Below are 25,105 nucleotides of genomic sequence, written 5' to 3' on the forward strand. Positions count from 1 at the left end.
TAAGGTGTTCTTTGGAGTGGACTATACAGCATCCCTAAAGCCATCAGCACAGCTCAAAAAGCAGTGTTTTGGGGAAAAGTCAAAATTATGGCTGGAGGAACAGCTTGTCTGTCTGACAGTCCTGACGATCTGTCTTTCTACCCTGGGAGGCCCATGTTCTGCTTGCATGGCACAAACTGTCATATTGGTGCATGCCCTTGAGATGTGCTTTGTCTTGACGACTCGGTTTGTCAGTCATGCTGAGGCACAGAAACGCCGCCGAGGAAGCCCTGTGAGTGCCCTTTCCATAAAATTACATGCTGCGGAACAGACTAGAAAGGAACTCTTGCCAACGGCAAGAGCAGTTGGAAACCTGAACAGTAAATGGGAGTCACTGGTACTTCAGTGTTAGCCGCGTCCCAGAACGATTTGAAGGGAACAATACTTTCAGTCGTTTAGAAAGGCCTCGGCGACATTTAAAATGAAAGCCAACACTCTCCCAACTGCGGCCTGTCCATTGTTGCTGCCCTTGTGGGGGAAAGTCTCCACAGAGTGAAAGGTGGATGAACATCAGATGGACTGGCAATTGAGGAACTACAAAGGGGAAGAAAACAGAAAAGAACCTGGTATTTTAGGCAAACTGACTTGCATAGATTTGTAGCTCAAACCCACTTTAAAAATGTAAAATAAAGAAAAAAACATGTCCTTCTGGCTGGACCACTAAGAGCTTGGGACCCCAAGGTCAAAGAGGTCTAGTTAAATGTGATAGTCTGTGAACCTGAAGACAGGACTTGAGACATGGATTCTAATGAGCAGCTTGTCACACTGATGAATCCTAAAGCAGAAACGGCCTCTCTGGAATTGCTGGGCACATGTGACTCTTTTGGAACAGCAGACTGTGGTCTTTCTGGAGGCAGGCAGACTCCCTGGCAGCCAGGTTGATCTGTATGAACATGGGTGTCGAGAAGCAGGGAGATTGTGAACTTGACATCAAGGTGGGGTTTTTAAGCCATCACTGAGTTAACTCAGTATGTTTGAGTCTCTCAATGTACCCACAAGAATAACTAGAGTATTCCATAAGGATGCTTACAGGGAATTTGGCCTGCAGGATGCTGTGGGTAAGAAATCTGTGGAACTCATGTTCTCAGTTCCGGCACTAAAAATATGACTAACACATTGGTATCCATGTCCTGGTACACACAAGGCTTAGCTATCTCCTAGAGTGCAGAAGTAGCTCTTCCCAGACAGAAACATGAAGCTAAAGGATGGTTGAGAGCATGTGGTTTTTCTAGGAAGGTCAAGAGATGCTACCCGTTCACACAGCCAGATAGGCAGCGTTTGGAAATGTATTATCTGTTTCCTGGTGCAGACTCATCCTCCCAAGGCCCTTTTCAGATTGCAGAAGGTTATTCTGAACTTCCTATGAGGGTTTAGGTTTCTCTTCCGAATGAAAGCCCAGGAATAAGGAGGTAGCATCCACCACTGATGTTACCAATGCTTCCAGTGATGCTGGGCCATTCTCTTTGGTAGACTGATAAGATCAGTGAATGTACAGCTTCCAAAGAAGGGGTGTGGGTGGGGCACAAAATCTGGCTAGATGGGACTATCATAGCAAATGAGCAGTGTGCACTGTATATTTCAGATCACAACTTTGGAGACTACAGGAAACACTAATCTAAGGACTAGATTATACCCCACAGGCCACTGAAGAGTCCTTAACCCTTAGTTCACTGATTGTCCATGGCTGAAGATCCATGTCTGAATTTTTTCTCTGAAGAAGCAGACCATATGTTTACTCCTTTTAGTGAATCCCCAAAGTGTCAGCAAACAGATCGCAATGACCAATGACTGCAAATGACCCACTGGCACAGCACTGAGGAGATGAGCCACTTAACTAACTGAACCCAAACTGTTGTGAATGTGTCAGGACTCAGGAACTGCCTAAGGTTTATTTATATGCTTAGGGTCATCTCCATCATGCATTAGAGACTCCCAAAGCGAGAGCCTGCAGGTGAACTCATAAAGTATCATGCAGCATACTTTCTTCGTGATAAAATTATAGCACAGCAAATTCACAGCTACAATTTTATGGTTTCACACTGCAGAAGACAGCCTCAAAAGGCCAGTGAAAACCATTTTCTGTTTAGCAGTTTGTGTCCTGAGGAAGGCGGCATTTGACGGTCTGTAAAGAGGAGAACCTGCAGAATGATTTTGATGGGCACTCTAATAATTATTAAGTTAATGAATGACAAAGGAAAAAGTAAGGAATACCCCAGGATAGAAGGCCCCAACTTCTACAGCATAGAAATTTGGAGGTGGGAAAGGGCTATTTGGTTCATGTTTTGGTTTAAAAGTAGATTCAGGGTTGAGGATGTGGCTCAGTATAGACCCAGAAACTTCTATGCATATTCTCTAACTCCCTCATGTGCAAAAACATTGTGACTGAAGTTATATAGAGCAAGCCAGAAACAAATGGCCACCTATTTTTACCTTCCCCCCCATCCCCCAAAAAAAGCAGATTTATGGGAGTATGATTTACATGTCATGAAATTCACCTATTTCATTTCAGTGTTTTTCAACAAAACTTGACACAGTTGTTCTAGTTGCAGTTCTGTTACTGTGATAAAACACCCAACAAAAAGCCATTTATGGGAGAAATGCTGTATTTCAGTTCACAGTCCCAGCTTACCGTCCATCGCTGCAAGGGAGTCACAGTGGCCCGAACTCCCAACAGCTGGACTCACATCACACCCACAGTCAAGAGCAGAGAGAAACGAGTGTGTTCACGCTCACTTGCTTGTTTGCCTGTTGCTCAGCTCCGTCCTTCCACTCTTAAAAAACACACAGCTCAGGATCCAGTGCCTAGGGGATGGTGCCGCCCACAGTGGGCTGGGTCTTCCCGAATCAACTAACTCAATCAACCATGACAACCCCTCTTCCTCCCCCCCACACATACATGTCCAAAAGCCAACCCAATGTAGAAGGTCTCCCCAATTGAGACTCTCTCCCTAGATTCCAGGTTGGGTCAAGTTGACAGTTAAAGCCACGCATCACATTTTCCAGCCATCATCTTAAAATCTGGTCACACCTTCAGCTCCAGGTGATCATTGATCAACTTCTAGCTCTGTAAATTAGCTTTCTCTGTGTAGTTCATATGTAAGTGGCTGTATACAATCTTATTGTATACCACATTATGCTTATCACCTTTCCAGTTACTAGACACTTGAATACCTTTTTATCATCATGAATAATGCTGGTATCAATACTTGCTTGTAAGTCTTTGCATGGTTATAAGATTCCATTTATATAGCCGGGCGGTGGTGGCGCACGCCTTTAATCCCAGCACTCGGGAGGTAGAGGCAGGCGAATCTCTGTGAGTTCGAGGCCAGCCTGGGCTACCAAGTGAGTTCCAGGAAAGGCGCAAAGCTACACAGAGAAACCCTGTCTCGAAAAACCAAAAAAAAAAAAAAGATTCCATTTATATTAGCAAAATGCCTATTTATCAGCCATATGGTAAGTTTACTGTATCAGTTTTTCCCTCCAAGTAAAAATTTTAATTGACCATAATTATTAACCTTTTAGTGGACTCTTAATACTGTTCCTTTGATCCATATGATTCTCCATACCTTAATGCCACACTTTCTTCATTGCTGTAGGTTATAGTAAGTTTTGAAATAAAAAAGTAGAAAATGTCCAAATTATTCGTTTTCAAAATTGTTTTGGGTTGGGGCTGGGAGATAGCTCAGTGGTTAAGAGCATGTACTACTATTGCAAAGGATTTGAATTCAATTCCTACTACCCACAACAGATGGCTCACAACTGCCTATAACTTCAGCTCTGGGGGATCTGACACGCTTTTCTGGCCTCTGTGGATATCTATACCTACATGTACATACCCCAGCATGCACATGTGCGCAAACACACACACACACACACACACACACACACACACACACACACACACACACACACATACAATTAAAATTAAAAGCTTCTTTTTGACATTTGTAAGATAATGTTACTAGTTTCTTCATGTAGTAGATATAGCTAAGACATTCGCTGCAGCTTTAACTCATATGACACCATCTGGAAATAAGAAAACTGTCTTTTCCTCTGCCTTTTCTGAAATTCCCTGAAAGTGACCTCGTCCCTGAAAGGTTGTCACTGAGTTGGGCCAGAAAGGAGTTATTTAGTTCAGGAGATGAGCATTGTTCCTTCTTAAAACTCTGTTTTCTCTCTGTCCTTGGTTAGTTTGTCTCCAAGTATTCTGGTCTTTCCTCTGATAGGAGACTAACTAGATACAATGTTGTTTGTCTGCATATTCTATTTTCTCTTAAATTTCCACTTATATTGTGTAGCATTGACAGTTTATATGTTTCTGTTGTTTAAAGAAAAGTTGTCATTTAAGAGTATTTACACTTGCCTCCTGGGCTATGGTTACAATTGCTGGTTTTAAGTCTTTATCCATCATTTTAACACCTAGGTCATCTCAGTATTGGGACCTACTGGTGGCCTTTTACCTGAAGACTTGCCACAGTTTATTGTTTACTTATGTTACACTTTTATTGTATAATGGACATTTTGAACATTGGGCTTCAAGATTTTGTTTTTAAACTCTTTGATGAAGGCTGAACATTTTTACTAAAACTTGGTTACCCTTTTACTTCTATGGGCACTTTCTTCTTCTCTGAACCTTTAGAAGTGGTTCTCACGTCAATTCAGTTTCAAAAACCTAATCTACTCTTCGGATTGCCCTCACTCACATCACTGAAGCCTTAGTCTGGTGCTCTGGGTCCTGGACAACAGCGTACATTTGAGTTTAATTCTCAGAGCATTTGCCATGTTTTTTTTTCCTGCATATGTGCACTTCATGGGTGAGCACAGATTCCTCTCTGAAACTGACTGCCTGATCTTTAATCTTAACATTATACTTTATATGGCAACAAGTGACGTCATGTAGAGATGATGCTGATGATAACGGGCCTCCACTTTCTGTGACAATCTCACTCCTCAGAGGCAGCATCCATGAAAGGTGGGCTTTTAGTTCTTGAGTTCAAACTGGATTGCTCTCTAAGTCATGACTCTTCGTATTTAAACAATAACTTTCATTCTACTTTATGATAATATCGGTCTCATTATCCCTTCCCCTACCTGCATCCTGCGATATTTTATTTAATGTACTGAAGCCTATATTTCTGGATGTGTCAGATTTCTTCTTTAGTTCCTGACTCCACATGGTAGTTCCCTCTGTGCCAGGGCTTTGTCTCTCTGCTTATATATTATTATAAATTATATATATTTATTATATGTATATAAATCTGTATATTTTAAAATGGAAGAATTGGATAACTGATTGATAAAAGGAAACTATATATTATATAAATTATGTATTATAAATAACATATACATTATTATATAGCCATATAATATATAATTACATGTAATACATATTTTTAGTTTAGAATGAAATAATATAGATATATATGTAGAGAGAGAGAGAGACAGAGAGATACAGAAAGATAGAGAGCCAAAGTTAGCCTTATGAAAAGGATGATCTTTAGTTAATGTAGGACAGAGGTGTCCCGGATGAGTATGCGGTACATGTAAGTCTCCTTCTCTTCATGATTTTACTGCCTGCATTACCTTTTGCTCATCACTTCTCACTGTTGGTCTTTTTCAGGAGCAGAAATTACAAGGGTGTCCAACAAAAAAAGTCAGATCAAGGAAAGTAGATCCCCTCAGAGGTCAGAAGGTCATTGCCAGATGTGAGAAAAATGGCTTCTATTTTCCAGGTACATTTTTCAGACATTGCTAAGCAGCCTGTTACCGGGGAGTAGAGGTTTCCACCCGAGCTTTCCATAGAACACTCATACTTCATGAGCCTGACTAAAGATATTCTGCTTCTCAAATGAAAAAATAGTTCTTTTTCCCCAGAGGTGAGGCAAAAGAGTAGTAGAAAATGACATTTCTTTTCATCTCTCATTTGTACAGTGAACACATTTCTGTTACATCCTTCTAGGCTGCATATGTGTGTAATATTCTGAACATGCCAGTCTACATTTATTTATTTTATTTGTGGGGGAGGGGTGGGCACATGTGCCATGGCATGTGTCCTGGGGGGGGGGGCAGGAGGGTGTCAGAGGACAACTTGCAAGAATCGTTCTCTGTGTCTACCATATGGGTTCCGGGGATCAAACTCTGGTTGTCAGTCTTGGCCAAAAGCACTGTCACCCCCAGAGCCATCTCACCAGCCCTGGAAGTGCCCATGATTACATGTATTAACAGTGAACAAATACATGAATATTCTTGTCTTCAGGGAAGTTGTTTCTTACCAAGGGACATTAGGGGAGCCTCCAAATAAACAGTAAAAACATATAACACGTTAGATACAGTACTGTAAGGGGGAAAACAAGCCACAAAAAGAATTGAGTGTGTCACAGAGAAGTGCAATTCTAAATACGGTGCTTAAGAAAAGGCTCCTGAGGGATATGACATTGATATGGACATAGAAGAAGAGATGCCATTGGGTGGCAGTGGTACACACCTTTAATCCCAGCACTCGGGAGGCAGAGCCAGGCGGATCTTTGTCAGTTCGAGACCAGCCTGGTCTACAGAGTGAGATCCATGGCAGACGCCAAAACTACACAGAGAAACCCTGTCTCGAAAAACCAAAAAGAAAAAAAGAAGAGATGCCATCATTAGATTATCTGGAAGGAAGGTTCAAGGCTGGGGTGCAAGGGACAAATTTCAGGAAAAGCAGACAGACTAGCACAGTTGATTTGAGAAGTGTTTCCAAGACATCCTTCAGGATGTGGTTTCCGAAGGCCTGATCCATTCAGCAGGGAATGGGGGTGTAGAAGGGGCTTTGTAGACAGTGAAAACAGTATCTGATAAGAGCTAGAGATAACTAAAGATCCTGTGTCTGGAGACAGAAAAGCACCTCTGGCTGGGACCAGGAACACAAGAGAACAGCGGGAACCAATAAAGCTTTCTTAGTCAGGGTTTCTATTGCTGCAGTGAAACACCATGACCAAAAGCAAGTTGAGGAGGAAAGGGTTTATTTGGCTTACACTTCTACATCACTGTCCATGATTTAAGGAAGTCAGGACAGAAACTCAAACAGGGCAGGAACCCATAGGCAATTGCTGATGCAGAGGCCACAAAGGAATGCTGCTTACTGGTTTGCTCTTCCTGACTTTCTTATAGCACCCAGGACTACCAGCTCAGAGGTGGCCCCACCCACAATGGGCTGGACCCTCCCACATCAATCACTAGTTAAGAAAATGCCTTACAAGCTTGCCACAGCCTCATCCTATGGAGGCATTTTCTCAACTGAGACTCCTTCCTCTCTGATAACTCTAGCTTGTGTCAAGTTGAGATAAAATCTAACCAGCGTAAAAGCTTTTCAGGGAGGTTAGTATGGGGTCACTCCCAGTAGGTACTTTTAAGGAGTTTGCCCTTGCTCTCAGGGCATCGGAAAGTCACATTTAAAGTTGGGAGAAAGGCTGGAGAGATGACTCGGTGGCATGGATGGAAAGACATGGATATGTGCTTAAAATACGAACTACAGGTGCCTGTAAGATGCGCAACAGAAAATATTAGAGAAGCCACTGGAGTCTGGGGTCTGGAAAGGGACTCTCGATCCGGAGAGTCTGGAGACATCAACATAAGGATTATCACGGAAACATGGGCAGGGTGAACAGGCAAAAGATGACTGGAGAAAACCTAGAGAACCCCATAAGAAACACAAAATTCAAGTGCGGAAGCCGAGCCATTCATCAAATTTACTTAGCTAATCTCTCTAGGTAGTGAGAAATAACTTCAGCAAAACAGTTGGCTTCCAGTCAGCATGTGAATAGAACTATTGACTAAGATGTCTTCTTTGATATCTGGCAAACGAACTTGGAGTTGATTGGATGAGAGGAAATGCAGAGTCAGGCATTTGAAATAGCTCCTGTGCGGAAGCATCAAAGTGCTGTGCCGGGGTGCTGGGCTGGGTGTGGGTGGGAAGCGTCCCTCACTTGGGGCTGAGAGGGGATCACAAGAGGCCCCTTCTGGTGAGAATCTTGAGTTTCTGAATGTAAGCCATGGGGAGGATCCTGTGTGAATCTGCCATGTAAGCGTAATGTAGGACTGCATTCCAGATGGATGGCTTATGGACTAGGGTCTGCTTGCTGGCCAGGACTCCAGGGGAGTGAAGACTGGCTCAGACTTGCCCAGCATCACCGCTGTGTGGGCCCAGGCTGGGGGACACAAGAGTACCTGAGACCGTACAGCAGTTTGTTCTTAAATGTGTAATGGGAGCCAACGAGTATCCTCATAACTGCCTGTGGGCTGCCCAATCAAAACATTTCAATTTGCAGCTGTGATTGAATTCCAGTAAGTCGACGTGGAGGAAATAAACATTCGAATTTAGTTACAGAACCCGTAATTTTGATCTGCGGCTAGTCGATAAACATTCACGCCACCCAATTAAATGGCAGTCTGCGGAGTTGGTCCGTGGGGAAAGCACTTGCCATGGAAGTGTGAGGACCGGAGTTGAGGTCCCCAGAGCTGACATTGAGTCAGACGCAACAGTGCATGTCTGGAACTCCAGCACTCCCAAAGGGAGACAGGAGACATAGAGAAGAATTCCCAGAAGCTCATGGGGCCGTGACCCTGGCATCCACAGTGGTGAACAAGAGGTTCTCAAACAAGGAATAAGGAGAAGACCGACACCCGAGGTTGTCCTCTGACCTTTACATGTGCACCAAGGCATGTGTGCACCTGTACTCACACATACAAACGCAGCGCACGGGAGAGCTGGATGGACATAGATTCTCTGCCTTTTCCCACCCTTCAAAGTCAAGGGATCTTTTTAAAATTGGAGACTGTAACTTCTCCTGCAGAGTCAGTTTTTCTTTAAAAAAAAAAGAAAAGAAAAGAAAAAGTTAAACTTGTAGAAAAGTTACAAGAAAATGGAGAATTCTTAAATTCCCTTTACCCAGATTTACTGATTTTTAACATTTTGTCCCATTTTATTATCTGTGAGTCTTTTACTTTTTCACATTTTCACTTTCCCTTCCTAAACACAGACACAGACGCACGCACACACACCCCTTTTCTGAACTATCAAAGGATTAGAGGTTAGGTAGCACTCATCACACATCACAACTCTCTTTCTCAAAAATGCAGGCACTCTCCTGATGGAACCACAATAAAAATGACCTTCAGGGAAGCTGACATCACTGTGCACCTTCATGGGTGTTCCGCTTTTGTTACTTGCCTGCCGATGCCTTGTGCATTTTTTTTTAAGTGCAGATCCAAATTCAGAGTCACGTGTTACATTTGATTAACATACCCTTGGTGGTGGTTTTTGTTTTGTCTTTGTTTTTGTTTTATATAAATAGGGTCTCACTATGTAGTTCTGAGTAGCTTAGAACTCACTCTGTAGACTAGACTGGCCTCAAACTCACAGAAATCCACCTGCCTCTGCTTCTCTAGTGCTGGGATTAAAGGTGTGCACCACCACACAAAGCCCCTTAATCTAGAATTTTTATTTAACCTCTTCAGTAAACTTTCATGTTGTTAAAATTAAAAGTAAGGCCTTAATTAATTACAGGATGGCCTTACTTGGTTTTGTTTAGCTTAGACTCAACACATACATTCTTGCCCAGAAGACCACCTTGGTGATGTCACTCAGGTGTCATCCTGTCCAGAGGCACATGATGTCCATTTGTCCTCCTTAGTGATGGCAACTTGGACCATATGGTTGGTATGAGTTTGTAATTTCTCCTCTTAAAAAACAAGGCCAAATAGGTTTTAATAGACAATTTATTGGTGACTCTTTCTGGTGACTGTTGGTCTAAATCTTAATCCTTCCTCATGAAAAGGTCTGATTTAAATGCCATCAATCAGCAGAAAGAGTTGGGTGCCCATTGCCTGAAAACACGTCTCCACTGGTGTACACTCAGCCTGACTGGCTGTTACTGCTAGCCTCAGGATCATCTCAGGGACTCCCATGTAGCCACATCTATCCCAGGAGTGAAGGAGGAAAATGACTACTTCCTGCAGGGTGGAAGTGGCCAGCTGATGGGTGGCCTGTCCTGTCCAGATGTTGACAGGCAAGGAGGAAGACCCATTTCAAACATGATGAGATCATTACTTATGGAAACTGGGTCATTCTTCCAATGACAAAAAAAGAATTTTTCACCAGGGAATTCATAGTGATTCCTGCCCTGTGTCATAGGTACAAGTTACGACGGGAAAGAAATAAGCAAGGGACGGCGGCGGCGGGATACTCCTCTAAATGTTTCTAGCCAGCTAGCCCCAAGCTTTTATTCACCTGAATTTCCTCTCCTGTATTAGCTGCTTACCTGCAGTCACTCAGCTCGCCCGCACCTCAGCTGCCCTGTCTTTCCACACAGGATTTGAAATGGTTAGACTGTTGTGATGATGGTCTGGGACCACACACTACACTTTGTCAGTCACAGGTGCTTACCTTAAATGTACACGTCCTTGTGTTCAGTCCTCATCACAACAATATGCAAAAGTGAAGAATATAAGATTGGCCAGACATGGCGGCACATGCCTTTAATCCCAATGCTTGAGATGCAGAGGCTAGCCTGGTCTACATAGATAGTTGTAGGCCAGCCAGAGCTACAAAATTAGATCCTGTTTCTAAATAAATAAAATTATAAAATTGAAAAATATGTGTAACGTTCTCTTTACCTATAATGAAAAGACAAACTACTTGTGGCTGCTTCTCTTTTTCTTCCTTTTTTTTTTTTTTTTTTTTTTTTTTTTTTTTTTTTTTTTTTTTTTTTTTTAAGGAAAGCCATGGGGTATGTTCAGCCTGGCGACCTTTTCATTTATCTAATATCAAATGAAAAGCTGATTTAGGTGGGCATTTATATTTCCTCTTCACTCTCACAATTTAACAGTGCCTACACTCAGTCTCTCTAGAAGGACACGGGACTAGAATAAATAGATAAGATTTGGTTGTGTGTGTGTGTGTGTGTGTGTGTGTGTGTGTGTGTGTGTGTGGTGGGGGGTACCCGGTAGGAAGCTGTTCCTAGAACAGTCAGCAGGATGGGATACTGCTGGCGCTGCATGAGTGGGCTCTCCTTCACCTCTGGAACCAGAACATTTTATTCCTCCGCTTTCTGTTCAGCCCCAGAAGGCATCAGACTATATCCGACGTTTCCCCCTGCAGGGATCAAAGGGGTGTGCTGATTTAAAGAGGCCTGTGCTTTGACTCAGCACAGACCACGGGGTGGAGCAGAACCGCTGCTGTCATGGTGCTTTGTTTCTTTTGATCCTTCCAGGGGTTGTGAAGAAATGTGTGAGCCCCACTCACGCGCTGGTAGACTTCAGGTATGGAGAAACCACGATTGTACCCATCTCCTTCATCACACCCATTGGGGGCGCCATGCCCTGCCCACAACTTCAGGTACCTACTCTCTGACCCCTTCTGGGACCCTTGATTACGGCTGGTTCTCAACCGGTGGGTCAGGACCCCTTTGGGGCCAAACTATCCTTTCGTGAGGGTCGCCTAAGACCATCAGAAAACACATGTTTATGTTACGATTCATAACAGTAGCAAAATCACAGCTATGAAGTAGCAACAAAAACAATTTTATGGTTGGGGGTCACCACAGCATGAGGAACTGTATTAAAGGGTCATGGCGTTAGGAAGGTTGAGAACCGCTGCTTTATACTGTCCACAGGGTCTTGGATTACAGAGGATGGCAAAGGTCCCTATGTGGCCCTCTTGGGCTCCTGTAGGGAGCTTGTCTGGGCAGGAAGAGCAGCAGCCAGTTTCTAGTTCCTATCACTTGGCAATCAGTGTCTCTGCTTGTGACTGATGTGCCAACTCCCTCTCAATGTAGCCGTCCACTGTGTCTAGTGGCTTATCTAATATCTTGTGACACTTGTCACAAGGGGGAAGGAAACTGTGTGTCTCCCAGTGTTCCTGAAGCTTTCACTGCAGAAGGCTGCATTATATTATATCAAGGACGGAACTAGTGATTTCTGTGACCTTGTAGTCAGCCGCTGCCAACCTGTGATGTCATAATGCAGTTACTCCGAGTGTGCCTTCCACGGATGAGACAGATGAATACATTCTCATCTGATTATAAATGAATAAGCCCTACACCGTGCCCGGTTCATCCGCCTGCCACTGTCTTGACACCCAGATATGGGAGGGCAAGGCCCAAAAGAAAAGCCTTTCAAGCCCCAGGGCTGCTGTTTCCTGCGTGGTGCAAGACAGGGAGGGATTGTGTGGGTTATCCTTGGTCTGTTCCTACTTCCTGGACCAGACCCATAGCACACCTCCTACATGTTCCTCCTGGTGACTGACAGGGACCCGGCAGCCTCACTGTGCCCCTTTGCAAAATCATCTATACCTCTGTGTAACCCTCACCGTGGATTCCATGTCTGTGCTGGGACTGACATTCACAAAACCCACTCTTTTCCTGTGTCTGGGGGTCAGCCCTTCTAGCACTGGGGACACAGTCCCCGTCTCTTTATATTAAACACCCTGGACACTCCTTCAGCCCCAGTCTTTATTTCTACCGATCTCTGTGAGTTTCAGAACCCTAACCTGTGATGGTATTGTGTTCCCCAAAATATTGTGTACCCTAATAAACTTATCTGGGGTCAGAGAACAGAAAAGCCACTAGAGACTTAGGATAGGCAGTGGTAGCACATGCCTTTAATCCTAGCATTCCAGAAGCAGAAATCCATGTGTTCAAGGATACAGCCAAGCATGGTGATGCACGCCTTTAATCTCAGAAAGCAAGCCTTTAATCCCAGGGAGTGGTGGTAGAAAGCAGAAAGGTATATAAGGCGTGAGGACCAGAAACTAGAAGCATTTGGCTGGTTAAGCTTTCAGACTTTCGAGCAGCACAGTTCAGCTGAGAGCCATTCGGATATGAGGACACAGAGGCTTCCAGTCTGAGGAAACAAGATCAGCTGAGAAGTTGGCCAGGTGAGGTTAGCTGTGGCTTGTTCTGTCTCTCTGATCCTCCAGTGTTCACTCCAATAACTGGCCTCAGGTTTGATTTTATTAATAAGAACTTTTAAAATTCATGCTACACTAACCATCTTGCTGACTGTCAGTTGCCAAACTCCTACCAAAACTGGGTTTTCCAAAGTGCTCACAAAATTGCAGGTGTGGCCCAATAAACTCAGAGAATTGTGGAACCCTTTCTTGTCTGATTTTTTTTTTTAAAGCTCGATATTAGAATTTTATCACCAGTACCTGCCAGTCATCAGGGACTATTGTGAAAACGAGCTTATATTAAATTATGTGTGAGCTCTGCAAGCAAATTCTTTGCTGTGGCATGTGCTTTCTTCTACAGGTTGGGGATTATGTGTTTGCCAAAATCGTGACAGACAAAGGATTTGACTTCTATGTCCCCGCCATTGTCATAGCCCTTCCAAATCAGAGTGTGCCTTCGGAAAAATTCTATACAGTGTTGAAGTGTAACAACCGCCGAGTAAGTGTCCACCCAGACAAGGGCTTTCCCCCTGGGCTGAGGATGGCCGAGCCCTGAGGGGACACAGCTGTCTGCTCGCTCCTCCTACTACTACTCAGGCATCCCTTGTGGTTTGGACTCTACTCATGCTCAGAGCACTGTGGTCTCCTTGCTTCTGTGGGAGGATCATCTGGCTTGCCTTGTCACACTGCAGTTGACAGCTGGGCAGGCTCACTCTGGGCTCTCTCTCTATGTATGTATGTATGTATGTATGTATGTATGTATGTACGTACGTATGTATGTGTCTGTATGCATGGTCAAATGTATGTGGAAGCCAGGGCTAAATCTGGAGCTCACGCATTCAGCTAGTCTAGCTAGCCAGGGATCCGTCTCTGCCCTTGGGTAGAGTGCTGGGATCACAGATGGGCTGCCGGGGGTACGCAATGTTTCCGTGGGTTCTAGGGGTCCAGACTCCACTTCTGTTTGTACAACAATCCCTTTATCCCCAGCCTCAGTACCACTCTGTGTGTTCCTGCCTGGGCCCCCCTTAGATACAAGCACCTCCCGGGCCTTTCTCAGCCTTGTCCTCCCCTGCCACCCCATGGTCTGTTGGTTGAATGAGCATTCCCTGTGTGTAGTGCTGCTTGAGAATGTCTACAGGGGAAGAAACAAGCCAGGGATGTGTGAAATGATGTCCTGAGGCATGCCTCAGGGGCAGGGGGAGGTATAGAGCAGATGGTCTGAGATCCCTCAAGAAAGGCCTCAAATTCCAGGGAGTGACTTTGTTGTTGACCCACAGGGCAGGAAGTCCCTGGGGGCCAGAACGCTATAGTCAGGGGAAAGGACATTGAAGATTCTCATAAAGATTCTGGGAAACCTCACAAGGGAAAGCAGGACTTTCAGCGACAGGGTCATGGTCACAGCTATCTCAGAAAGAGATGGCTGAGGCTGAAACCAAGATAGAAGTGTGTGTGTGTGTGTGTGTGTGTGTGTGTGTGTGTGTGTGTGTGTGTGTGTGTGTATGTGTGTGTGTGTGTGTACATGTGTGAGCAGGCCTAGCAGTTGACCTAGAATTTAGATGAATGACAGAGGAATTAGCAATGACTTTTATTCAGCGAAGATTTGTAAGTCAAAGTGAACTTAACCCGCTCTCTTGAGTGGCCCCCCAAATGGGGTAATGACTAGTAGCTAGTGATAACAGCTTGAGCTGGAATAAAATTGTTCACGAATTGGGGACTTCCTGGGTTCAAATGACATGACCTCTTTTGGTGTGATTACAGGAATTTTGCCCTCGGAGTGCACTTATAAAGATCAGCCAAAACAAGTATGCTCTCTCTTGCTCCCAGATAAAAGCATCCCCAGTTGAGAAGGACCGAGCTGTGTGAGTACACCCAACCTCTACCTCTTAAATATCAACTCATATCTTTGTGTCTTTATTCCATTGCTGAGATCTACACCTTCTGGGTAGTAGGGGAGGGGAGGAGAGATGCGACCATTAGTCAATCAACCTCCTACCACTGAACGCCGTTGGTCATTCCATCTGGTTCTAATCTCAGAGTCAACATTATTTTCACTGGCCCTTCATACAAACATTCAATCCTGCCACGAAAAAGGAGTGATTATGCCCCTTTCATGTGTAAGGATTCAAGGCCTTCTAATTAAACCTCACTTGGGAACGGTCCCCTAACTGCCCCTTCCATATAGGGAGGGAGAAGCGAGGTACTGAAGTGGCTTACCAGATGAGCAGGCGGGTGGGTGATTTGGGGTTCCCCGGGTCTACACAGTGGAATTACTGAGAGACGTGCACGCAGACTGCCCCAGTGTCAATAAGAAAGACTTGAGGTGGAAGAGCAGACAAAACCCAAGTCCGTGGCACCAGCAAGGGCAAGGCTGACGTCATGGACCATGACCTTGGCATTAAAGGCACATAAAGGAGAAGCAAACATGAGGTTCGAGCAAGGGTGGTGATGAGGGGATCCGGGAAGCACTTTCCAGTTCTACAGAGTGAACGTGTTGTTCGGGGCTCGTGAACCTTTCATTCTGTGGGTAGCCTCTGGCCTTCATTCACCTTCATTGCAGAAATGAAATGGCTTTGTATTCCCCAGTTTGGGGCACGTGGAACTCCTAACCTTTCTCTGTGGTGTCAAAAAATATCAGTGTCTCTCCTCCTGATGAAAACTGATCTACCCGCCAGTTCTGGAGGCCCATTCCTCCATGCCCTGGGTCCTTATTCCGTGGGTGACCACTGCATCCTACCATCCTCTCTCCTCAGCTTCCCCTGTGAAACCTTCACCTCAGAGGGAAAAACAAGTTTCCCTTGAATTTACCCACTGTGTGTGTGTGTGTGTGTGTGTGTGTGTGTGTGTGTGTGTGTATGTGTGTGTGTGTGACTGTTCATATTTCCTCCCTCCCTCCCTCTCCCCTCCCTCCCTATCTGTCCCTGCCCCCTCCCCCATAACTGTAGTGTGGTCTAACTCACACTTCCCTTCTCTCCGGTCTCTTCTGAAGACTTGGATAACCTTGTCTCCATTCAGTTCCCTCCCTAAACATGGACATCAGTTTTCCCCATACCCCTTACCAGGAAGGGGTTCCACAGAGCCCAACTGGGACCTCACATGTGTCCCAGCCCCCCTCAGGCTTTGCCCACCCTGACCCTGCTTGCTCTCGGGATGGCGCTTGGCTTCTGAACCTGCCTTCTCAAGCCTGCCATGGCTCCCTGGGTCTTCTCTCTGCCTTATTGTATGAACACCATTGCTTCCATGATGCCACTCACACCAAGGACCCCGTGTCTCTTCCTGTAACCCAGTCTGTGGCTCTGCATCAGAGTTACAACCCCCGAGAATGGACCTACAGTGAGTCCTTAGGAAAGCTGCGTGGGTGTATGTAATGGGCAACTGCAGTAGATAGCTACAATGGAAAGGACATTTTGGAAACTAAGTTGTAGATCCATAGCCTGCCCCACTAGGGGCTATAGGTCTCAGATGAGATTGTTGATGGCTATGCTTGGCACAGTGTAGGTATTCTGCATGATGGGATTGGCATTACTCCCAAATGCCCACTGAACTGTGTGTGTGTGTGTGTGTGTGCGTGTGTGTGTGTGTGTGTAGGTGCCCATGCATGTGCACATGGAGACCACAAGAGGATGTTGGGTCTCTTCCTCTATCACTTTCCACATTATTTTTAAAGGCAGAACCTCTCACTGGCTGACCAGTGAGCTCCCAGGATCCCCAGTCTCCATTCCTCAACACTAGGGTTGCAGGCACGTGTACCTACGCCCAACTTCTACGTAGTGGTCAGGAGTTTGAACTCAAGTCTTTTCACAACAAGCCACTCCCCCAGCTTCCCATGACTATTTCCACCTGACACTACAGGAGTTCCACTTCAGTCTACGCAGACTGAACTCAGTCCCCACACCTTCTCCCAACCCCGGACTCCTTGTCTCAGCTCCTCTTCCTTCCACGGAATTGTCCAAGTGGACATCTGCCAGTCATTCACCACAGCCCATCTGCCTTCAAGTCGCTGTGATCCAGGCTCGGAGATCGTTTTTTTAGCTCTGTTGTAGCTCAGTGCTTTGGGCAGAAGCTCCAAGTTGTTCCCATCTAGGCCTGCCCCCAAACCTAGGCTTGTTTGTTCTGGGGGGAGGGGGAGCCTCAACTGATTGATTTTCTTTGAGTACAAAAGGTTCTTGTATCATCTCCCTTACTTAAAACCCCTCAGATCTCACCCCCATCTGGGTTCCTCTCATCCTGTTTTAACCGCTAATTAGTGTGGTGCTGCCTGTCTTCCTAGTATCTCTTATTCCCAGTCACTTCTAACCAACCCTCCAGGGCATACTAACTACTTCCCAACACCATGCTTTCTTAGGTCTCTGTGCTTTGCATAAACTGGGTGTTACTTTCTCAGAACACTATTCCTTAGCCACCCGGGAAATCCCAAGACTGGACTCAAGCATTCCCACTACCATGAAATGTCCTGGTACCTAGCTAGCTTCTTGCATGTACTAAGGTGACCGACCATGTCACATCTTGTGTAGATTTTCATCCCGGAAAATTTCCCTTGGGCTAGCCTGTCTGAGTCCACTTTCTGTTGCTATAACAAAATGCCTGAGGCTAACAACTTTTCAAAGGAAGAAAGATGTTTTGTAGTTCAATTTTGAAGGTTGAAAGTCCAAGGTCGGGTGACTCCATCCATTTGGCCTCTGGTGAGGGCCTTTCTGGTCCTATCAGAATATAGCAGATAGTATCCTATGAGTAAAGGGTCAAAACATAGTAAGATGAGGAAACTAGAGACCATGGAGGGGCTAGACTTGCTCTTGTCTGTCAACTTGCTCACCCCAGAAGAACCCAATAATGTCTTAAAGGGGCCAGTCCCCAGTGACCTAATTTTCTCCTACTGAGTCTCACCTTTTAAAGGACCCATCACCTCTCCACATGACCACACTGAAGACCAACCCTATAGCATATGAACCTTTGGAGATAAATATCTTTAACTCTAGTCCATGATAAAAGAATATGAATATTAGTCTAGGTATTGACTATTTTCACTGAACATTATCATTAATCATTTTTTAATTAAAATTCATATCTTTCTGTATGAAGGAAAAGCCTTTGTTGTGCACATTCCCTGGGCCTCCTTTAAATTTCTTAGCTACTAATTATCTACTCTCTCCTCTGGGGTTCACACAGGAGATAGATTCATTGACTCTCTAATTCCCATTTTTTTTTTTTTTTTGTCTCACTCTCAATGCCTTCCTAGGAGCAACAAGCTATGTTTACTTTTCCTAAGCAGGAGCCATCTTCAGCCTACTAATTCCAGAGCAGAATCGGTCTCCACTTCTATAACCAGGGCTGAATACAAGAATGGAATGTAGCTGTTTTCTAGTCTCTACCTTCTTTTAGGTTTTCCACTGGCACCTAATTCTCACTCACCATCATGTACCATCTCCTTCTGGATGTCTGTAATAAATCCTCGGGCCTTTATACCAAGGAGGCCATTATTGAGAATCCTGATTTCTCATGTTCATGTCCCTGTGTCATTAAAGAGATGTACCACAGCTACATTAGTTTCAACGGAACATTAGTTTCTGGTATTGACTCTGTTGTGCCTATCAAATTCAGGGGTGATCAGCCAGGGCCCTTCACCTCCAGACACCTGGGTAGACCAACATGTACAACATGCTGGCCTCTGTCATCTCACCCTCTTCTCTTCCTTCTTGAGGTCTTCCGCTGTGACTAACAGAGCGTTTCCTGCAGACAGATCCCTCTCCTAGTCCTTGATGGAGGATATAACCAGTGAAAGATGGGAAGGAGACTATTCAGAGGAACACTAAGATCAAAACTAACTGACTAGAGTTTGTGCAGTATTCCATTTTCAACCCATGCTTGACAGCTAAGGGACTCTTGGAGACCTTTAATAAGACTGGCTTGCAAAATACGTCACCATGTTAACAAAAGTCTAGCTCTCAAGGGACCACACCAGCATCCCTTGGTTTGCCTCAGGAGATGTGTGGACATGGGTCCTGGCTGCTTCTTTCCTCTTGTGCCACCCACTAAGAGTGTGTCTTCTGAGGGGACCCACCTTCTCTTCCTTCCCTCTTCCTCTCTGTGTCCCCAAGCTTTCCTCTATGTTCTATGGCTTCATACATACTCTTTCTGAGTGAAAATAGTCTCTCACTAGTCTAGAACATTCATCTCAAGAACACGTGTCATTTCTCTCACGTGATCTCAGGAGCTCTTAAGAAGCAAGCAGAACAGTAGGAATTCCCCACCACCGCAACCCCCCCATCCAGCATCCTCTGCCCTCACCCAGGCAGGAATTTCCCTGGCTACCTCTTTGGGGGTCCTGTTCCTTCCTGTCAGAGGGCTGTGGTCTCTGTTTGCTGCAGGGGAAGGCAGCGCCTGGTGGGTTTGATGTTCTGGCTTCTAGTTTTCTCCCCGGAGGGAAATCACCTCAGCCAGGTGGTGTCACAAAGCTATCTCCAGACTGGGATGTCTGGCAGGTCTGAGCAGAATCCACATACCTGGTGTCCTGTAGCAAACCTCTCTAGCAGAGCTGGAGTCTACCTGCCCACTTGACAGAGCAAGGCCAGGGCAAGTCAGCCCTCTAGAAAGATGTTCTCTTGAGAGGGTGTATGATTTCTTAATTGGAATAACAATAGTAGTGACAACATTCCAAGTATGATTGCAGGAAAGCCACATAGGACTAATCCTCTTCTTTGAGCTCCAGAAAAATCCATCTTATGGGAAGGAAAAATCAGGCCCCCGAGGGGAAGGGATCATCTTCTCTCGCTGCTTGATTGCCACTGTGTGGTCCTAGGGACTCTCTCCTGTGTGAGACTGCCGAAGAGAAGACTTTCCCAGGCCTCGGAGGTGGTTTGTTTGAGTCTGTGGTCAGCTCACTATTCCCGGCTGCACACAGCATTAGTCTCCCATTGTCTCTCCTTGGAGCAGCCTGGTGACTTCCCATGGATTCAGGCACATGTTTCCGTGGGAGGGGCGATTCCCAAGTGACTTAGCCTCCTTCCTGGATGGTGGGGACCAGCCTCACTCTGCCTTCTCAGCAGCAGGGTAATGAACTCATTGACTGAAACATCAAGGGCCCTCAAGGGCGGGTTCTGACATCGCAGGGACACATCACTTCCCTCACTCTGACATAGTCTCTCCAGACAATGCTTCCTTCCCTGGGAGGGAGCTGGACATTTGAAATTAGTGAGTTAGGACATCTCGTCATTTCTTTATCCCTGCAGACGAGAGTCCCATTTTCTATCCTGGAGCCAAGCCTTGAAAAATGAGCAGTTCAGCCGAAACCTCTGCCTGTGCATGTCCTGTGTCTGTCCCTAGGACAGAGGCCATTTCCTACTTTCAAAAGAATGCTAAGGTGTCCTCAGGAGTCACAGAGACTCTGAGACCCATGGTATCAACCTCTTGATCTTCAGCTCCTTCAGCTGTCAATTCAGAGGCCTTCTTATCCCCCTGAAACATCTGTCTGGTGCCTGTTCCAGAGCAAAAGAGACACTTGGAACAATGTAGAAAAGAGGCCTCTGGGGGCCAGCAGGAGAACCAGGATATTGGCAAATCTTGATCATGGCTTCTCAGCACTTTCTCTCTGGAAGTGAGACCAGAACCTTCTAAAGAGCCAGTTAAGACACAGTGCCTGGCTTCTCATTGTACCCCACTGTGCACGCTTTGATCCTGTTCGGTGGATTGCAGTTTGAGCATCCCTAATCCAAAAATCCAAAATCCGGCAGGCTCACTTAGTTGGGGTTTTATTGCTCTGAAGAGACACCATGACCAAGAAAACTCTTACAAAGGAAAACATTTCATTGAAAGTGTCTTTACAGTTCAGACGTCTAGTCCATGATCTTCATGGTGGGCAGACACAGTGCTGGAGAGGGAGCTGAGAGTTCTGCATCTGGATCAGCAGGCAGCAGGAAGTGAATGTTACAGTAGACCTGGCTTGAGCATTTTAGACCTCAAAGCCCCCTTGTGACTCACTTCCTCCAATAACACCACACCTACTCCAACAAGTCACACCTCATAGTGCCAGTCCCTATGGGCCTATGGGGCCATTTCATTCAAACTGCCACACTCAGAAATTCAAACCTTTTTTAAAACAAACCTAAATGCCACGAGCAGAAAGCTTCACACTTTCTGACTCACGTGTTAGGCTACAGTCACAATTCAGAGCCACCAAAGATACAGTATACATCAGCTTACACAGGATGCACAAAGGTGTGTGAGAAACAGACTGAACTTCATTGTTTAGACTCAGGTTCCCTCTGCAAGGCGTCTCATTACATATATACAAATAATCCAAAATCTAGAATACTTCTGGTTCCAAATATTTTGGATAAGAGACGTTTAACCTTGTATTCAACCAAATCTATAACCTAAAATAATTAATCCATCACCTAGTTTAATGCTTCTTTAGTGTGAAATTGAACAAAAGAAAGTCATTGAATGGGTCATGTCTAGTCATGGTTATGGCTTATGTCCATGAGGTCATGACAGCCCTTCCTATCTCCTTAGTGGTTGTGGCCAAGAAGCAGAGTAAGGTGTAGGGGGAGGCCAGGGGTAGGAGCTTCCATATCAGCCCTGTGTGGAGGATGCACCCTTGTAGACTGAGGCAAGCCAATCTCCAGCCAGATGGTCTTCTGGCCTCCTTGGGCAGTGCATACACACAGTGCACTTAAATACATGCAGGCAAAACACTCAAAAAAATAAAAATGAATTTTTTTTAAAAAAGGTTTTCTCCTGATCAAACCTGTTTGTCCTAATCATGACAACTTGTCTTGTTTTATTCTTGTTCCCAAAATTAATGTGTGATTAATATTACTTATAAATTAAAGGCAACTGGAAAACCTTTTTAAATCCACAGCCTAACACGTCAAAAATAAGCACAGTATTTTGGTATGCATTCCTCTAGATTTTTTTTCATCTGCTGTGTTGATTCATATTTTTCTTCAAAACCAAAAGCTCTATTGTTTTTCTGTATCATGTATAACAGTTGCAAAACATATTTTAAATGTGGGAAACATGGGGTTGGAGAGATGACTCAGCAGTTAAAAGCACTCACTGCTCTTTCAGTGGATCCAGGTTCCATTCCCCAGCCCCACATGGTGGCTCACAATTATCCACATCTCTAGTCCCAGGGGATCTGATCCCCTCCTCTGGCCTCCACAGTGGCCTGGGCACACATGTGGTACACAGATATACATGCAGGCAAAACATCCATACACATGAAAGTGAATACATAAATACATGCAATTTTTTAAATGTAAAAAGTTGGGGGACATATTGATTCTATTGGAATCCATTTCTCAGAGGCAACTTTTTCTAGTTTACTTCAATCTGGAGGCTTTTCTGCATCCTGCAGCCACATATAAAACAATCACTCAGAAGCTTATATTAATTATGATGTTTGGTCAATGGCTCAGGCTTATTACTAACTAGCTCTTACAACTTAAATTAACCCATTTTTATTAATCTATGTATTGCCATGTGGCTGTGGCATTAGCAGTCTGCTGGCCTCTTGCTCCTTGGGCAGCTGGATGGCGTCTGCCCCTGACTCCACCCTTCTTCTCCCTATACCTCTGCTTGGATTTCCTACCTGACTCTTATCCTGCCTTCCCATAGGCCAAAGCAGCTTTATTTATTAACCAATGGGAGTAACACATATTTACAGCCTACAGAAAGATATCCCACATCAGTGTCTAGTCTCCCTTGCCCATTTACAACCCTGATAGTAAAAAAATGAAAATATGTGTATTCTCTTTGTAACTTTTTTCCTACTTACTAACATATTTGTTACCTCTTTTCATAACAGTAACCCCTGCTTCTTCATCCTTGCCTGCCTAAAATTCCATTAGGAGGTGGCCTTAACTCATTCATATGACCAGACCCTGCAAAAGCTGTCCATGTATTGCTTCTTGGCCCCTCTCCTCCTCCTCCCTCAGCTCCTGCCAGCAGGTAGACAGGTCTCTCTCCGCTTGTGTTTTTAGAACATCTGGAAAACCCCCACTACCTCCTTCTTTTCCTAAGAAGCTGTATGCTCTAAAGCCAATCAATGCTAATGGGTGGCCAGTGGAGAAACACGGAATAGAACCAACTTAGCTTCAAGGGAGGCAGCAGCGTGAGGAAGAGTGGAAGTGACCTTGATGAGAGTTCAGATTTCCCAGGGCAGGTGTCCTTGGTATAACCTTGAGGTGTGGCCTCCATGTCTCCAGGCACCTGTTCTCCCACAGACTTGACATCTACACAAGCTGGACCTCCGCATAAGACAGTTTGTGTGGGGCCGGGCGGTGGTGCGCACGCCTTTAATCCCAGCACTCGGGAGGCAGAGCCAGGTCGATCTCTGTGAGTTCGAGGCCAGCCTGGGCTACAGAGTGAAATCTAGGACAGGCACCAAAACTACACAGAGAAACCCTATCTTGAAAAAACAAAACAAACAAACAAACAAACAACCCCCCCAAAAAAACAAAACAGAACAACAACAAAAAAAGATAGTTTGTGTGTGGGGTCCAGGAAAGCCTTTTTATTGCGTTACCCCTACTGCTTGAGCCAATTTTTTTTTTTAAGCTTCTCTTGGAAATTCCCTTCTGATTCTTGTGCCAGTCTTTGAAAATAATCACCCGTGATACAATCTTGATCCATTACAGAGTAATTTGAATAATGGGATCTTCTGTTGCAAAATAACTAAGAGCCTTTTCCCAGCTCATCTTTTTCTCTCACATCTCTGAGAAGAACTGGAAACAGTAACGATCCAGAGTTACTTAGGGTAAAACCAAAAAAAAAAAAAAAATGTTCTGAGTGGAGGCAAGGGTGGTCAAGATAACAGATGCAGAAGTGTCAAACAAAAATGAGGATTAAACCCAGGTGTTCAGTGCTCTTTACACAGCCGGGAGGTTCTGGAAAAGAGAAAGTGACCAATCAGTGGGCCACGGTGAGTGGGCTAGAATGACGTCATGGCATCCCCAGGATGCTTTCTCTGTAGAAAAGCTACTACTTAGCTCAGCCTTGTCGGGTCCATCTTCTAAATAAGCCTCTATCTATGACATCCCATAGGCAGGCCTGTGCTTTTTCTATTAAATACAAGGAAAAGTCACATCACTGTTGGCATTTGGGAGTTTCTGATGATGCACCTTGATCCACACAATTTGAGAAGCCTCCTCTGCGATAGAGCCGGGCTGGTGCATCTGTAGTGGACAGTGGTCAGTGCCAAAGCATGTACGGGGGCATCTGAGCTTGAGGTAGCTCTGTCTTGGCTGACTGGGTAGGGACTGGGTCCACGTGGTTACATTTTCTCTTCTGGGTGGGGCTGCTACATGTGGACATGAACTGAATGGAACTTAAGCCTAGTGTCCAACACCTAGGGCAGTGGACAAAGCTTAGATACTTCTGCTGAGATGAGTGGGAGATCTCTGCACACACACACACACACACACCGTAGCTGTCAAGTCCAGCGTGTGCGTGAAATCAGCCTCAAGCTCTCCTCTGTCTGTCTGTCTCTCTCTCTAGGGGAGAAGCAGAGACCAGTAAATCTTTACCACTCTGGTCAGTGACTGAAGACGACCTTGGAAATTTGAAACAGCCGAGGCAAGAGACCCTTAGAAAAAAGAAAAAGAAGCCCACCAAGAGATCATTTCTCCGGGAGATGATGTCCTCAGATTCGGATGGCTCTTCCCATGGCACCAGGTCCCCAGAGTCTAACCCCAGTACCTTCCCTGTGCCCAGGGTGGGGGATTGGGAGGCACCCTGAACCTACACGACACTTGGCAACCTCTTTCAAGAATAGTGCGTGTAGGTGAGATCATCCCCCAGTTTTCCAGGCCAGCATAGGTCCCAGCACAACAGAACCCCACCCCCACCCCCACCCCCATCCCACCTCCCCCGTCATGCCGACATCCACTTTCCCAGAGAAGGTTCTCCACTAGAGGCCTAGGACACTACCATCCTTGCCTTCGCTGCTACAAGGCCACCAGGAGCAGCCCTGCCCTGACCGATGCCAGCCACCCGCAGCGCAAGGGGCTGAAGACCCACGGCTGAGGAGCCCCAAGGCACACGCCCTAGTGGCAGCTAACTTTAAGCAAGCCACGGCTCCTCTAGGGCTTCACAGATCCCAGCCTCTGGAGCCTGTGGAGCAAGCCTCTCTGCTGAGGTAAGGCTTGC

The 25,105-nt window shown here is 45.4% G+C and overlaps 1 protein-coding gene across 1 annotated transcript in view; it reads left to right on the forward strand.

Annotated features, from left to right (window-relative positions):
* Nucleotides 1–25,105, forward strand: part of Vwa3b (von Willebrand factor A domain containing 3B) — a 188,014-nt gene that overhangs the window by 162,425 nt on the left and 484 nt on the right. The window contains exons 23-28 of the mRNA XM_037199794.1: nucleotides 5,660–5,771; nucleotides 11,286–11,410; nucleotides 13,323–13,460; nucleotides 14,720–14,820; nucleotides 24,455–24,631; nucleotides 24,859–25,094. Coding sequence (XP_037055689.1) covers nucleotides 5,660–5,771; nucleotides 11,286–11,410; nucleotides 13,323–13,460; nucleotides 14,720–14,820; nucleotides 24,455–24,631; nucleotides 24,859–24,982 — 777 coding nt within the window. The 3' untranslated portion in view covers nucleotides 24,983–25,094. The remainder of the gene's footprint in view (nucleotides 1–5,659; nucleotides 5,772–11,285; nucleotides 11,411–13,322; nucleotides 13,461–14,719; nucleotides 14,821–24,454; nucleotides 24,632–24,858; nucleotides 25,095–25,105) is intronic.

The sequence above is a fragment of the Peromyscus leucopus genome, chromosome 16_21, assembly GCF_004664715.2.
Source record: "Peromyscus leucopus breed LL Stock chromosome 16_21, UCI_PerLeu_2.1, whole genome shotgun sequence".
Classification (NCBI taxonomy): Eukaryota; Metazoa; Chordata; class Mammalia; order Rodentia; family Cricetidae; genus Peromyscus; species Peromyscus leucopus.